General features: G+C 33.3%; 4 protein-coding genes and 1 long non-coding RNA gene across 5 annotated transcripts in view; 2 read left to right on the top strand and 3 right to left on the bottom strand.

Moving 5' to 3' along the window:
• LOC135072123 (uncharacterized) overlaps positions 1 to 3,451 on the top strand; it is a 77,190-nt gene extending 73,739 nt beyond the window's left edge. Inside the window, exons 21-24 of the mRNA XM_063966076.1 lie at positions 332 to 480; positions 565 to 621; positions 1,227 to 1,387; positions 1,908 to 3,451. Of these exons, the coding sequence (XP_063822146.1) occupies positions 332 to 480; positions 565 to 621; positions 1,227 to 1,387; positions 1,908 to 2,228 (688 nt within the window). The 3' untranslated portion in view covers positions 2,229 to 3,451. The remainder of the gene's footprint in view (positions 1 to 331; positions 481 to 564; positions 622 to 1,226; positions 1,388 to 1,907) is intronic.
• A 498-nt stretch (positions 3,452 to 3,949) lies between these two features.
• Positions 3,950 to 7,318, top strand: LOC135071724 (WD repeat-containing protein 46). The gene is made up of 11 exons (XM_063965504.1): positions 3,950 to 4,061; positions 4,135 to 4,248; positions 4,434 to 4,654; positions 4,745 to 4,996; positions 5,225 to 5,375; positions 5,538 to 5,773; positions 6,030 to 6,194; positions 6,302 to 6,441; positions 6,531 to 6,721; positions 6,998 to 7,096; positions 7,180 to 7,318. The coding sequence occupies exons 1-11, from the start codon at positions 4,044 to 4,046 to the stop codon at positions 7,300 to 7,302; spliced, it is 1,710 nt and encodes a 569-aa protein (XP_063821574.1). The 5' UTR covers positions 3,950 to 4,043; the 3' UTR covers positions 7,303 to 7,318.
• Positions 7,316 to 11,387, bottom strand: LOC135071726 (transcription factor E2F4-like). Its single transcript, XM_063965505.1, has 7 exons — positions 11,188 to 11,387; positions 10,976 to 11,085; positions 10,689 to 10,790; positions 10,324 to 10,501; positions 8,352 to 8,435; positions 8,106 to 8,175; positions 7,316 to 7,580 (listed from the first exon to the last, which is right to left on the bottom strand). Exons 1-7 carry the CDS (start codon positions 11,290 to 11,292, stop codon positions 7,480 to 7,482), a joined length of 750 nt encoding a protein of 249 aa, XP_063821575.1. The 5' UTR covers positions 11,293 to 11,387; the 3' UTR covers positions 7,316 to 7,479.
• Positions 11,388 to 11,650: 263 nt separating this feature from the next.
• LOC135071722 (uncharacterized) lies at positions 11,651 to 12,468 on the bottom strand. The gene is made up of 2 exons (XR_010257313.1): positions 12,417 to 12,468; positions 11,651 to 12,148 (listed from the first exon to the last, which is right to left on the bottom strand). It is a non-coding gene; the product is annotated as an uncharacterized LOC135071722 (long non-coding RNA).
• A 1,791-nt stretch (positions 12,469 to 14,259) lies between these two features.
• LOC135071713 (uncharacterized) lies at positions 14,260 to 15,766 on the bottom strand. The gene is made up of 4 exons (XM_063965495.1): positions 15,473 to 15,766; positions 15,181 to 15,321; positions 14,944 to 15,080; positions 14,260 to 14,838 (listed from the first exon to the last, which is right to left on the bottom strand). Exons 1-4 carry the CDS (start codon positions 15,528 to 15,530, stop codon positions 14,317 to 14,319), a joined length of 858 nt encoding a protein of 285 aa, XP_063821565.1. The 5' UTR covers positions 15,531 to 15,766; the 3' UTR covers positions 14,260 to 14,316.
• Positions 15,767 to 15,894: the final 128 nt, after the last annotated feature.

Here is a 15,894-nt window from a genome sequence, read left to right as displayed (position 1 = left end):
GTAAAGTAGAGTATTTGTAAGTTTTGGTGGAGGCATTCGAGCCTTGTTAATTATTTGTTGGGATGTTTACAAATCAGAAGGCTGGTGAAATCCTTAATTATGAGGAGTAATCGGACCTTTGCCGTGCTATCAACTATTATCAGAAAAGGATTACTAGTTCCTTACTCTATCAACAAAGTTGTTGTCAGGAGTAAGGATGATAATATGAAAGTAAATTTCCTATGGCCTATATTGTCTTCATCCCATCACATTCCGATAAGGTTCTGAATGCGGGTTGATAGTTCCAAACTTAAACCTGCAGTTCCCTAATATTTCCGATTGAACTCTCCAGTGCCTCTGGCTGCCCGATCGCCAACCGAAACAAGATGCGAGTGCTTGAAAGCGGCGGCACCGTGGAGCAGCACAAAGCAGCCGTGGCTGCGGCGGCTTCGGCCATCAAGTTCGATGGAGTCAACTGCCCCACCCCCGGCTGCGATGGGTCGGGGCACCTGAACGGGTCTTTTTTGACCCATCGGTCGCTGTCTGGCTGCCCCATAGCGGGCGCGGCGACTCCCACGCCGCAGCCGAAGAAACCGAAGTACCCAGATGACATCACGCCGCTCTACCCCAAACCTTATTCAGGTAAATATTATATTTCAACATTAATACCGAGTCAACAGGGTAGAGAAATAATTGTTAAAATACAAGAAATGCAGCAGTACTACAACAAAAAATAGAAAGTTACGTAGATAGGTTGTCAGTTATAAAACTATTGAGTAACTTAATCGAAAACATACGCGAGTACTTGAAATATTTAGAAGTGGGTCAAAAATATTTATCATAATTATTATTCCTAAGGTAGGTAAGTAGTTAGTTATGCGGTGCTGTTGTCTACTGTGCTGTGACTACTGTAGATTGTAATTGACTCTGTTCTGGTTCTCATAATGTTGATTTAATAGACCCCAATTTGCACTAATATATCGAGCAGTCTAGTGACTGTTTGCAGAATGTTTACAAAACTTCTCCAACAGCAATTTTTAGTACTTCTTTATTGTTTTTAAACATAATTTCCATATTGCTTAAACCTAGCCAGTGCCACACGTTTTAACAAAACTATCCACAGTATTAGCCATAATAGCCTCTCCTACTACAGGGCCCCCAGGCTACAGGGGCTCCCAGGGCTGCAAGATTAGCTTTTATTTTCATACACACATCTGATATTAAAAAAACACTATCGCTAACTTCAGGTATGGACATGAATATGCAGACCGGCAACGGGGAAGACCTGATGACCCTCGAGCAGGAGATCACGGAGCTCCAGCGTGAGAACGCGCGCGTCGAGTCGCAGATGATGCGTCTGAAGTCAGACATCAACGCCATGGAGACGCATCTCAGCCACGGAGAAAGGGTGAGGGCTCTTGAATGATAATGTGGTGAAAGGTCATTGACAGGACGGGGCTGTATTAAGGGCGGCGAGGTCCCCGAAAATTGAAAACATTCGTTTTCAAAGTTATTGTCAAAGTCCATACTTCAATGACCTTTTACCTCTTTGTTTGCCATTTCTTTGTTAAGTATTTATTTATAGGTACTTTTAATTGAAATTCCCTAATCATTAATGAAAGTCGAAATAAATAATCCCGATAATCCCGATTCCATTTTTTAAAATGGATATGTCTAAATACCTACTTAGTCTAAAATATCTTATTTTGTAATTCGATATTTTTGTCCGTCAACTTAGATGGTACTGTCATGGCTTCAAACATCCAACCTTGAGTGCTCCTAACACACCACCTAGTGAGTACCATTAATTTGTTCCTTACTTTATGGTACCGCTAATTGAAGCCGATAATTATTTTTCGTTCAGTAGATAACTGTAATAAGCGTCGAAGTTATCCTTCTAATTAAATGATGAAAATGTATCTTTGCAGGAAAATCAGGCCATTCTTCAGCGGAATAACAACTTGAACGAGTACTACGAGAGCTTGCGCAACAATGTGATCACTCTGCTTGAGCACGTGCGTATCCCCGGAGGGGGCACGGCGCCGGTAAGCGCTGCTGGGGGCACGCCCGGAGCGCCACCGCCGCCCGGACCCGGCGAAAAGCCAGCCCACGACAACTTCGATTCTTACCTCACCAAGCTACAAACACTCTGCTCCCCTGATGGCTACTGTCCCGACGAGAACCGGCCCATCTACGAAACTGTTAAGAACGCGCTTCAAGACTTTACAGTGCTCCCTACGCCCATTTAAGGTTCACAAAGCGCCGCTGATTCCGAACGACAGTGAATCTAACGTGACGAACAGCGGAGCTTAATCAGTGAAATAAATAAGACTCGTGAAAGTGATTATACGTTATACCAAAGAACAGACGAGATACTGAATAATTTCTTTACATGACTGTACAGTGCTGAACTTTAGCCTACAGACATTTATGTGTTCTACTATTAGCTAAACGATGTCTGTTTTGTAAACCGTTGTATACGATGTGTGACTTGTTTATGACGTCACGTCAGCAACTGAAGATTCATTCGACTTTTTATCGATAAGATGGACTTATTAAATTAAGACCTAAATAAATTTTTAATATTGTTACTCGTATGCTTAAAATTAATGTAAGTAATTGTTAGGGAAAGTTTATACTACTGTATGTAAGTGATTTTAGCCCCACAGACGCATTAAATGTTCGATTATGTAAATATTGTACCTAAATATCGATATAATAAACGATTATGGAAAAATTCTGGCTACGGCCAAAATCGGTCAGTATTAGTGGAATTCTAAAACAGGCCCTGAAGTGTATCAACCAAAAATACATAGTTTTAAGTGGAAACTGTTAATCTGTCTAAGTTCTTATACTGGGATTGTGCCAAATGCTTCGAATCACAGCAGCTCCCATTCGCTGATATTTAAGACTAAAATATTGACATAGAAATAATAAACGGTGTAAACAAGATTAAACTCCTAGGACACTCTAGTCAGTTTTTGTAAATAATTGTGAATAAATAGTTGTCACGTCATAGGGACGTTTTTATTTGTATTAGGAAATAACGAGATCTCATTAGATCGAGTAAGTTAATAATTCACTCATTAATTAATAACCAATTTTAGGGAATAAATTGATGATTTCTTTGTTAGCCAATGTTCACTTGCTGTGATTATGTTATGACGTGTTACTTATTTATTGTTACCTTTACGGAATGTGATAGCTTATTAAACTCGGTTAGTGTTACTTTGCATACCTTAGTTACGAGCTTATACAGTGTGCAATTATGTTGAGAATGATGCTTTTTGTTGTAATTTTACTCTTTTTTCACTCTTACGAATCACATTGGTACACAGAGACGAATAACATATTCACATTAAAATACTAAAACCTATTACTATGTTACTACTCTGATTGTCATATCCGTTTCTGTAAAATATTGAGTATGTGTTGTTAAAGAGAATAAAAATAATAAATACCGAATTTGTCGCATTCTGTTTACTTCTTTCCCCGATAAGTATTAATTAAAAATTAATAAAAATTCTTTTGACTTTGTTAAAAGAAAGAAAGAAAGTCATAAATTAATAAAAAGGTAAACGATACGCCTATTTGGACGTCATTAACTGGATGCATGCTAGGAAATTATTATGGGAGACCCATCCTATGTTCAGCAGTGGACATTTTGTGTCTGAAATGATGATGGTGATTTTATGCTTCAATATTGACATGGTATAAATTACCATAATGGATAGTAGGACTTCTCAAATACCATTTTGTTATAATAACAACTAAAACATTGAAAAAAAAGATGCTAAACAAACTCTGCCTGCATTAATGATTCATTTAGGTTTGAACACATGAAATTAATGTTCAAAAAGTAAAATAAGGTAAATTTGGTTTTCATGATGTTTCCTTGTCGTGATTGTGATGTCTTAAAAAAAGTAATGTCAATGGTGCGACCCTGAGTTCGTCTCTGTCAGTTCTGTCAATGTCAAAAGCAAAGTGTAAACAAGCATTACACGTGTGTTTTTACAGATTAATTTTAATAAAACAATTTAATTTATAACATTATTTACGTTAAAATGAAGGTTGAAAAGAAGGTAAATTATTCTTAAATCATTGAACATATAAAAATTTCTATAGACCAGTGTTAATTTTTAATAACCTTTACAGAAACGTTATTTCCAAAGTGAAGACGAGAAGAAGCCCGTAATAAATAAAGATAATGTTGAAGTATACACCATCAATACTAAACAAACTGCTCGTAAGCATAAGAAAACAAAAAACGTAAGTATTATTCCAAATCAACTACTTTTAGGGAATGTCTCAATGGTATTTTAGAACCACAGGTTTTCCATTGATAAATTTTATTTGGCCATAAGATAATGGCTCAAACTAGCCTCCTCTTTTTGCGAAAGATAAATATATCTACAAGAATCATACCTATCGTCATGCTACATAATCTTTTACAGAAAATCATCAAAAAGAAAGATGAAGTTAAACCACAAAAATACCCTGGCAAAGCTCCCGTAGACCCAAAGAAATTAGAAAACCATTCCCGTGGTGAAGGATTAAATCCTAAAAAGGTCAAACATCCATTACATGCTGCTAAGTTGAAGAAAAAGGAAAACAAGTTAAATTATGCTCAGAAACAGGCAGCTAGAGCTGAAATATTATTGACAGAAGAACAAGGGTGAGATATAATTTTAAAATAACTTTAGAAATAAGATAAAGTTACTTTTAGAAATATTTAGTACCTAAAACTACCATTTTCAATTTACAGGTTGCTTGAAGTAGATGAAGGTTATAAAACAACAGCTATATCCCAAAAGGTGATAGCAGAGAATGTTGACATAGCAGCAGCCACAAAGATATTTGAGCTGAACCTTGATTTTGGTCCGTACCGTGCAAAGTATTCGAGGAACGGCAGACATCTACTTCTCGGAAGCAAGAGAGGACATCTCGCTGCTTTTGACTGGGTGACTAAAAGGCTACACTGTGAAATGAATGTCATGGAATCTATACACGACATAAGGTAAATCAAAGTTTATTTATTGTAGAAACAACATATTATACAAAAAATGCTTGTGTAATGACTAAAAAACTAAGCTATTGTGGTAAAAAAAAGTAAGTTTTCGTTTGTGTTATTAAAGTACCCATTTCTTTAAAATAACCCTTTTTAATCTTATTATTCTGGTTCAGGATAACACACTTTATCTACTTTCTATATCTGTATTAAATACTTTTTGTTCTATATTTACAGTTGGCTTCATGTGGAGACCATGATAGCAGCAGCCCAGAAGGAATGGTTGTACATTTACGACAACACAGGCATAGAATTGCATTGTATAAAAAGAATGGACAAGATTTTACGCATGGAGTTTCTGCCCTATCATTTTCTACTAGCTGCTGTTGTAAGTATTTTATAAGACCATTATTTTCTTATTTGTTTTATAAACCTTTAAAATAGTGTGTTTTTCAAACTTCGTATTACTTTTTAATAAACTCATTTCAAAGGATGTGTGATTTAGTAATTAATGTTAAACCTGTATCATACATATATTTTTTTGTTACAGAATGAATTTGGTTTTATGACATGGCTTGACATATCAATAGGAGAAATAGTAGGGCACTATAACAACCGTCTGGGAAGAACTGCTGTCATGACTCAGAATCCGTACAATGCTACAGTATGTCTGGGAAACTCTAAAGGTGTGGTGTCACTTTGGTCTCCGACAGTCAGAGATCCTTTGGCCAAGATATTGTGTCATGTAACTCCACTAACTGCTATAGCAGTTGACAACAGAGGAATGTAAGTAGATATTGAATTGATGTTTACTAAAATTAAAGAGCCAAATTCTTCATTTGCTGCTGATAAATTGGAGTAGATAGTGTTCCTGCAGTCCTGCTGATGATGATGATGATGATTAGTCTGTTTAGTAGTTATGTTTGGTGTTCATTGATGTTATAAGGAGTCTCATTGAAAAATTACAAGTCTTGTGGTCTTTTTTTGTCAAGAAATTATGTTCTTTCAGAAATATCTCAGTACAACTTTTGTGACATTACAGGTACATGGCCACAGCAGGTGTAGACCGCAGCATGAAGGTTTGGGACATCAGAAATTTGGATGGGCCTGTACAACATTACAAGCTGAGAACAGCTCCTGTGGATTTGGAATTCTCACAAAAAGATATGCTAGCTGTTGGATTAGGTGATGTTGTAGAAATATACAAGTAGGTTTATTTTCTCTATAAATCACATTCAGTATTTGATTGGAACCTATGTTGATAAAAATAATTTGATAATTGTTTTTAACTTTTAACTTATTTATTTATTTCAGCAACTGCTGCACACAGTCTGTAGATAGGCCATACTTGAGGCATAGAATGGGAAAAACAATCAATAACTTTAAATTCTGCCCATATGAAGATGTGCTGGGCATTGGAACCTCACATGGGTTCAGTAGTATTATTGTACCAGGTAATTATCCTGAATAATAGCCAATTTCTTGATGGTAATATGGAATTTAGTATAGAATAGGATTTTATTCATACAAAAATCTTTTACAGGAAGTGGTGAGCCTAACTTTGATGCTTTGGAGAGCAATCCCTTCCAAACTAAGAAGCAACGGAAAGAAGCTGAAGTCAAGGCCTTGTTGGAGAAGATTCCTGCAGAACTTATCACGCTCAATCCATTCGAGATTACAGAAGTTGATGTGCCTACTATGCAGGAACAGATGGAAGCCAAGAAGAAACTTCTGGTATGTGTTAATTTTAGTTATAAAAATATGGTTCGCGCCAATAGATTTCAGTAGTCTGGAAACATGGCCAAATTATATTGACACTGAATTGTCTGGTGGTCTAATATAAATCAAGGCCACTGGTTATAATTCAATCTATCATTACTATATTCTATTATTATAGACCTTATTCGCGCGTTCTATAGTTCCCTCTTGTTCTATTGAATGATTCTAAGGTAGATCTAGTGAGTCTATAGTTTAGCATTTTTTTACTATAATTTTGTATTTTACTTCCAGTACATCAAACCCAAAAAGGTAGATTATACACCAAGGTTGAAAAACAAGGGAAAAACAAACATTGCAAGAAAGAAGATCATAAAGGATGCCGCTAGAAAGGTAAACGTTGTAGTTTTTACATTTATGATTTATTTTTCTTAGCTGAAGAGTAAATTGTTACATAATTATTACTTATTTTTTAGGAATTCATTGAACAAGCTAAGGAGGCCAAGAAATTGCTGGATTTACCAAGTCAACCAAGTGCGCCTAAGAAGTCTTTTGGAGTATTAGATCGCTTTGTACCAAAACCTAAAACTAAGAAATAAAAAACTATTTTATTGACTTACATTCTATTTATTTTCGTCCACATTCAGTACCTAGCTTAGGTTTAACTGATATTTACATGATTTGTCCTATTTACATTCCAAATAAACTTCTAAAATGATCAAAAATACAATATGTAATAAAAATGTCTTTGAAAAGTATAAAAAATCCAACAATGCTTAACACGGTATATCGAATAAATCACATAATCCTTCTGAGTCGCGCAGTGAAAAGGAGAAGTCGCTCTTAGTAGGTGGTGGACTTAACCGTAGCAAATAATCTGGAAATACAACAAGATATTGTTAGTAAATTAATGCAAGTGTTTACCTGGATAGTGTTATGTAAACATTAACAGACATATTCCAGATTGTGGTTCAGAGGTGGAATTGTGTAAAGCAATCGTTATTATTTGACAGTTCATAACGTACGATAAAGTCAGTTAAACAAAGGGTTTGACAGAATAATCGTACGTTATGAATTGTCAAATGATAACGATTGCTTTACACAATTCCACCTCAGATCTAGTTCATAATTATGTTAAAGGGATAAAAAGTAAAAATGTTTAAATTCATTTATTTGTATTGGGACTTACCATAATATTTTCTAACATTATAAAAAATATTCAATGAAGTGCTACAAACTTCATTCAATACTCTATTAGGGATAAAAATAATCCAAAAAAGCACTGTAGTGTTTTAAAGCCTAGTTAAATAAAATTACCCCATGTGCCTCTGTGAATTTTCAGTAGCAACAAAACTGTTAGGTGACTAGGAATAAATTGATCTTAGCAAATAAAGTTACTTACTGTCATTCTCCATCATAACTCTAGATTCTGAGAGCCTTTCCACTTCACTATCCATATCTTCATCTATTGTCTGTAATTAGAGAAATGGAATAATTAATGCAAAATATTTGCAGCAGATACACAATGGAATAATTGTTACTCTATGTTACTTTATAGCATTTGCTACACTGAATGCAGCTTACATAATGTAGAAAATCCTTACGATAATTTCTTAATAAGAAAACAATTTCAATTTTGAAGGCATACCTTAGCATCCTCTTTGTCACATAACAGTATAACACCAATTGGGTTTGCCGCCTTCATGTGCAGAAGATACTGGGGATCTGCACCCTGAAGATTGCATAATTTCATAGGAAGTTATATTTCATTTCAAAGTAACAGAAATATGACAGTGACTCACTGGCCTGGCCAATAAATAGGTAATCTCAAGATCTGCTACAAATTGAAATTTTTGTGAACGTCAGAATGGCGGGTGTATGATCATAGAAATTAACAAAATAAATACGATTAATTAATACCTGAGGTGTACCTTGGTGTACCTTTAGTTATTTATTTTGTACTTCTCTAAGATGGGAGCAATTACGATTGCAAAATGAGCCGCCAACCTGATATCAGGTTGGCGGGTGTATGCTGAAATTGGACGAAACAGGTAAGTTATGGTTTTCTAATATTTATCATTATTTAGTACCTGAGATGTACCTCACAAATAATGAATATGAACCAAATGCGACGAATAATTAAGGAGAAAATCGATACGAAAAATTTGATGTCCACCTTTTTTTTATGGCCACCATTTTTTATAAGAAGTTAGAAAGTTGATACCGACACAGATAATACATACCGTAGTATTTTTAAAGTCTGTTTTTTATGGCACGCACACTTTTGCATATGCCAATGCCATTAATTTGCTAAAATCAAAAAGTTAGTATTGATAGTAGCGCCCTCCTGTAAATGTCATAAATAAGGATGTCCAACGTGGCAACAATCGGAACTAATAATCGAGACATCGTCCTCCTCTTCTTCAAATTTTATTCTCTTCTTTTTTTCCTCTCCTGTCCTTCTTCTGTTTCTCTGATTTGTAAAATAAGAAGAAATAAGACGAAAAAATAAAAAGATGAGAAAAGAAAAAAAAGATATAAGGCAAAAAAATAAAAAGATAATAATAAGAAAAAGAACGTGAGAAGATGAAGAGTCGAAGAAGAAGTGGAAGAAACAAAGAAGAGAAACAAAAGAAGATGAGAAGAAGAAGAAGAAGAGATGAAAAGAAGAAAATAATAATATTAGAAAAAGAAGACTATGTCCCGATTATTAGTTCCGATTGTTGGCACGTTGGACAACCTTATTTATGACATTTACAGCAGGGCGCTACTATCAATACAAACTTTTTGATTTTAGCAAATTAATGGCATTGGCAAATGCAAAAGTATGCGTGCCATAAAAAACAGACTTAAAAAATACTACGGTATGTATTATCTGTGTCAGTATCAACTTTCTAACTTGTTATAAGAAATGGTGGCCATCAAAAAAATGGTGGACATCAAATTTTTCGTATCGATTTTCTCAGTAATTATTCGTCGCATTTGCTGTATAATAATATATTTGTGAGGTACATCTGAGGTACTAAATAATGATAAATATAAGAAAACCATAACTTACCTGTTTCGTCCAATTTCAGCATACACCCGCCAACCTGATATCAGGTTGGCGGCTCATTTTGTAATTGTAATTGTTCCCGTTTTAGGGAGGTACAAAATTAATAACTAAAGGTACACCAAGGTACATCTCAGGTATTGAAAATTCATATTTATATTATTCAATTCTGTGACCATACACCCGCCATTCTGACGTTCACAAATTTTTAGGTAATTTGAGTTTCATGTTTTTGCTACTAGAAACATATTGGTGGGAATAATTTATTTTCAGGGAAGAATTAAAATGGTGAAAATTAGTAATTCAAGTAACAATTTATTATTTCTATGAAGTGAAGTCACAGGCAAGTATTTACTAAAATTTGACTCTGACTTCTTAGGCTGTGTGATTCATAAACATAGATAAAACTAGGCTCATAAGCCTTGTCCCATAGGACAAGAAATTACATCCTTATTATCAGAAATTAAAATATGTAACAAATAATAACAGTGTTAATACACTACAAAATAATTGTCTTTTTGACTGCGGATATTTTACACAGTTATTACGTAATTTCAATAAAACTCACCAATGCTTTACCAGGCAATGCGCTAGCTGCCAAGTCTGTGCCAAACGGTGCCTCAATAACAAGCACTTGACTGTCTTCGAAGCAGTCTTTAACTTCTTCTGGGTTCACATACATCTTCGCCTGATTGTCGATGTCGTCCGTTACATTTTTGATGCTCTGTTCAATCCAATGTAATTGCCTGAAGCAACAACAAATTAATAAACTTAGTGGTACTTTCTACAAACGTAAGCTTATTAGTACAGACGACAGCACATGAAGCTAATGTAGTTGTAATAAAGGTGAGTTTTCAATAAAAATATATAGTCTGAATGCTGTTGTCAATACAAATACACAATAAAATAAAAATGTCTGTAACAATTACTTACTTGTCTAATAATTGCTCATGTTCCTCTAGACGGCCTATCTGCTTTCGGAGCAATGTCACCTTTTCAGTTATACTTGATGCATTACCATCAGGACCTGCACCTCTGGAATAATTGGTAAGTATAAAATAACATCAAGCTCTTTAGCATTTTGGAAACCTGCATGTTTTCTTAGACAGACCTGTTGGCCAGAAAACAATATGTTGTGTGAATTTATTTAGATTCATGGCTTTAATGAACCATTGTAATCAATTACCATTTAAATGAAAAAACAGTGTAAAGCGACTCACTTCCATTGAATGCTATTTTTACTCTTCTTTTCTATCAGCCCAATGCCTTCTAACACATTGGTTATGTCGTATATTCGCCTCTTTTGCCTCACAGCGAGCAAGTCAGTAGCCTGTAATTATACGATAAAAGTTTCACTGTAAGTTTCATTCAAAATCAGTAATGTTTATTTTCTTGAACGAATGCACTTGAAATGTCAATACAACAAACTCACGAATTTTAAATCTAAAACACCGTCTTTAGCCTTTTGCAGCAGTGACACAAATCTTATAGTTAATAAGCCCAGTGATTTTTCATATCTCTTGTAAATATCGGTCATTTTAGAATGAATATTTAGTAAAGAAAAAATTAATTTGTTACTGTTGATGAACAAAAATTTGCGTCGCGGCGGGATCTAATGTTGGCAGCAAAGAGCATAAAAGAGTGTTGGCAGTATTGTTTGAAACAGATTAAAATAATTTCAATCCACCATAGACAAATCATGCAACGTATTATTAATAATGCTATTATTAACACTACGACAATTTAAAAAAAAATTTAAGTAGCATGTCTGTGGCAACCAGTATGAGTTGTTTTTATTGCATATGTATATAGTGATATAGAAAAAATAACGTATTAATTTATACAATCAATTTCAACGTTACTATACAACAATTTATTAAAAAAAAAACAATAAATACTTGTCAAAAACTGTATATAATAGATCATATTTTTCTTTTTGGCACTGTAAGATTTCCGTCAAATCTTTTTCAAGCAAATGCATGTTTTCAGATTCCAGTGACTGTCTCAATTCAAGCTTTCTTTTCTTCAACTCCAGCTCCTGCTCTTTAAGATTTATCTGTCTATCAATTATGTTGTCTCTTTTTTGCCTACATTCTTCTTGTCTGTTCAAATATTCGAGCCACTGTTTCTCAATTTGTATTTTGGTTTGAGTTCGATCAGATTCCAATCTGTTTGCCAAGCGCATTTTCCTTAATTCTATTATGGCCTTACTTTCTAGCTTACTGGATGTGATTGATGGATATACCATAACTATTATTTTATAGCCCAAAATATCAAATAATATAATTATGTATATTAAAAAAAAAAACCTAATTTTAAAAATGTATATGTCTAACTAGATCCACTTTCAATTCATCATTTTACATGTAAGTAAGCTGTTGGCCTGAAATAACCTGGAACAAAACATTTTTTACATCTTATAATATCTAAAGCACAAAACTTAATACTGACAATTCGATGTGAAGTAACTAGAATGTTAAAAACATAATTATTTTACATCAATAATTTTAGAACTACCTATTCTGAGATTACAATATTAATTACTTTATAATCTCCTTAGCTGGGATTACTAATAATACATAACAGTGTAATTATCAAGTTCAAGAATGACATTGTATATTATGATAGGAATGAAATGTTAACATTAACCTATTAACTCACCACATAATAATTAGCTAGATATTTTTGTGCTCAGCAGCCAGCAGCAGGCCAAGACAGACAGTTTTTTGACAGCCTAATAGTTTTTCTACCACAGATTACAAAGTAATGTTTTACTACGTCCGTCACTGTCATCATTTAATTTCCTGAAAAGCTCACTATTTGTCTCACTTTTTCACTGGCAAAATTATATTTAATTGGTTTGGTTGTTTAAACAAACAAACGGAATCCTAGTTATCAAAAGTTCTTATGATAGTAAAATTTAATTATTTTTTATGGATTGTGTGTTAGGGGAGAAAATGTTGATAATGAGATGTGAATTATCAGATTACTGTTTGTGTTAGAAATATTGCTAATAAGTTAATAAGTATGCAAGATCCTAAGCTTCTCATTTGGTTAAGTGAATCAAAATTCAGCAGTAGTGATGAAAGTGAATCTAGTAGCTGGAGTGATGGTAGCATTGTTGGGGTTGAATCAGAAGAGGATCAAGAAGATTATAACGATGATCAGCTATTTTTTCCTTTAATGCAATATTTGATAAGACGAAGAAGAAAAAGAGCAGATGATTATTTGCATATTATAGATTCATGGAGTGATACAGAATTTAAAAGTCGCATGAGGATATCAAGAAAAACTGCTCTAAAGCTTATTGGTAATTTTGACAAATGCTTCATTCATCTACTTATTTATTTTATTGATATTTTCCGACAAATAATTATTCACTACTTTCTATAAAATGGAAAGGATTTAATAACTGTAATTTGATATTTCAGATGATCTTGGGAAATCTGGATTCATAGCATCTCACAAATTTGGACTGAAACCACTGGAACCCAAACTATGTTTTTACATATTTTTATCATTTATTGGTACCACCGAACCATTAACACCTATAGCAAGCAGATTTGATATATCTATATCGTCAACCTTTCGTGTATTAAGGAGAGTTATTGCATGGATATTGACTAAATTAGATGATGCTGTAAAATGGCCTCAAGAATTCAATGAAATAAAATCGGTATGTGATACCTTTCAAATAAAAACAGGAATTTCAAATATAATAGGAGTCATTGACGCGTCTCATATAAAAATCGAGAAACCAAAAAATGCTCGGGACTATTGCAATAAAAAGGGATATTATTCAATAATCCTACAAGCCACCGTAGATTCAAATATGAAATTCACAAACATATTTTGTGGAGAACCTGGCTCTTCTAATTGTTCTCGCGTGTTGAAAAAATCTCCTTTGTACAATACTGCAATGCAAAACCGAAATGCCTTGTTTCCACATAATACGTTTCTAGTAGGTCATTCGAGTTACCCATCACTGCCATGGTTAATCCCACCGTTTAGAGAGAACAAGAAACTTACGGCACAACAAAGAGAATTCAATACTTTACACACATCCACCAGAAAAATTAGTGAAAAAGCTTTTAATCTATTGAAAGGAAGATTTAAGCGCGTAAAAGTGTTTACAATATATAGAAATATAACATTTATAACAGATACTGTGGTAGCAGCTTGTATATTACACAATTATTGTATAAGTGAGAGTGACGATAACGATAATAGATAATAAATTTATTGTGATAGTGAAGATGAATTTCCATGTTAAGTAAGAGTACCTTTCCAATATCATTGTAGCAGGTACGTAACCTACATTTTTTTTAAATTTTGTTTAATAATATTACACTGTGTGATGATGATATTGAATAAAATATATTTTTCTATTCTATTTATGATTATTGCTATAATATTTCTCAAAAAATATTGGAATTGTTATATTTTGTAGCAGTAGGGTAAAAGGTATTGCCGGTTTTATCAACAACTGATAAACAACACCACAAATTATTAACAACACTACAAAATAAATATAATTATTATAAATATAACAATAAGAAGATTATGATTGATTAGCCAGTAATTTTCTGAGTAATGCGCATTTCTCCCTTTCAATTTTAAGCATTTCTTCTTGTTTCCTTTCTCTTAGTTGTAACTTTTTCAAAGCTAGTGAATGTTTCATTTCCAACTCCTTTTTTCGTAACTGCAACTCTTCTTCTCTTAACCTTAAATTCCTTTCGAATCTTTCGTCTCTTATATTTCGTTGCTCGTCTTGTTTTTGTATGTATTCAATCCATTGTTTATCTAATTCTATTTTAGCTTTTCGCTCAGCTCTGAGTTTTCTGTATGGCACAGAGTTTTTCATGGACATATTTTTAAAACACCTCTCTTTATTTGAACTTTCTGGACCATGCATTACTCCTGATGCCAGTCGATAAGTTCCACTAGCGTCACTGTGTAGTCCAAGAATTTGATTCATTTCATTGAAGTATTTGAATGCAGATGATCCTTGGCCATTATCAATGCAATCTTTATATTTCTTGGTAAGGGCATTTATTTTCCACCTAACTTGGTCTGGCGTTACCTAAAAAAATCAGAGAATAATGAAATAAAATAAATCAATGTATTTTTTTACCTAATCTTATTAAAATTAGAACTTGTTATCAATATTTATAATTTATGCTATTACCTCTATACCCATAGCCTTTAACTCTTCAGCTATAGATGTCCACATTTTGGATTTCTTTTTCGGATTATCTAACATAGACATTTTGGTTTCATATAAGCTTAAAAGTGTAATGGTTGAGTTTTTTGTCCACACAATACCTAGAAGAAAAATACGTTGCATAAAGATCTAAAGAGTAGAATTAGTTATTTATGATAAGCAGTGGTTAACTAACCGATCTAAATTATTTTGTTTACTTACTTTGCTTATTGTTTTCTATACCATCGATTTCTTCTTGGTTAAAAGTATGGCTGTGAGTTTGGCTGTGGTTGATAGTGCTGTGTTCATGATTATGAGTATGATATTCAGTCATACTCAAAGAAGGTTTGTATGCTTCAGCCGCTAAAAACACCATATTAAAAATCAGTTTTGGAATAAAAATAATTAAAGCGAATAAGTAGTTACTGTTTCCATTTTAAATACAATTTTATGTTTTAAAATATTAATTTCTTATTAATTAACGACATCAGATTTATTTGTTATGTTTACTAACATTGGCTATCCAATATTGCCAAAACAGAAACATTGTTAGCGACAATGTTATCATCCATTTTGTGTAAGGTGTTTTCCAACAAAACACACAATAGAATTTGTGATGTTTTACTGTGTTAAATGTGACACACTATGCACGCACTGGCAGATAAAATATTATCATTATCATGTGCTTTTTACTGTTTAAGAAAAAAAAACAAAAGATTTAATTAAATTGCTTTGCTTAACATAAAAGTGATTTTTCATGCACACAATCACTTTATTTTTTTGTCTAATGAAGTCCAAAGATCTGTCACTTTGACAACATTTTGAACGTTTAGAAACGTCATTCCAAAAATTATTAAACAAATACATTTCTTTAGCTCTAAGCTTTTTTATATATTTCTAATATAATTATTTAATAATTTTAGGAAAAATAATATT

The sequence above is a fragment of the Ostrinia nubilalis genome, chromosome 5, assembly GCF_963855985.1.
Source record: "Ostrinia nubilalis chromosome 5, ilOstNubi1.1, whole genome shotgun sequence".
Taxonomy (NCBI): domain Eukaryota; kingdom Metazoa; phylum Arthropoda; class Insecta; order Lepidoptera; family Crambidae; genus Ostrinia; species Ostrinia nubilalis.
This window is presented reverse-complemented; position numbering and strand designations above follow the sequence as displayed.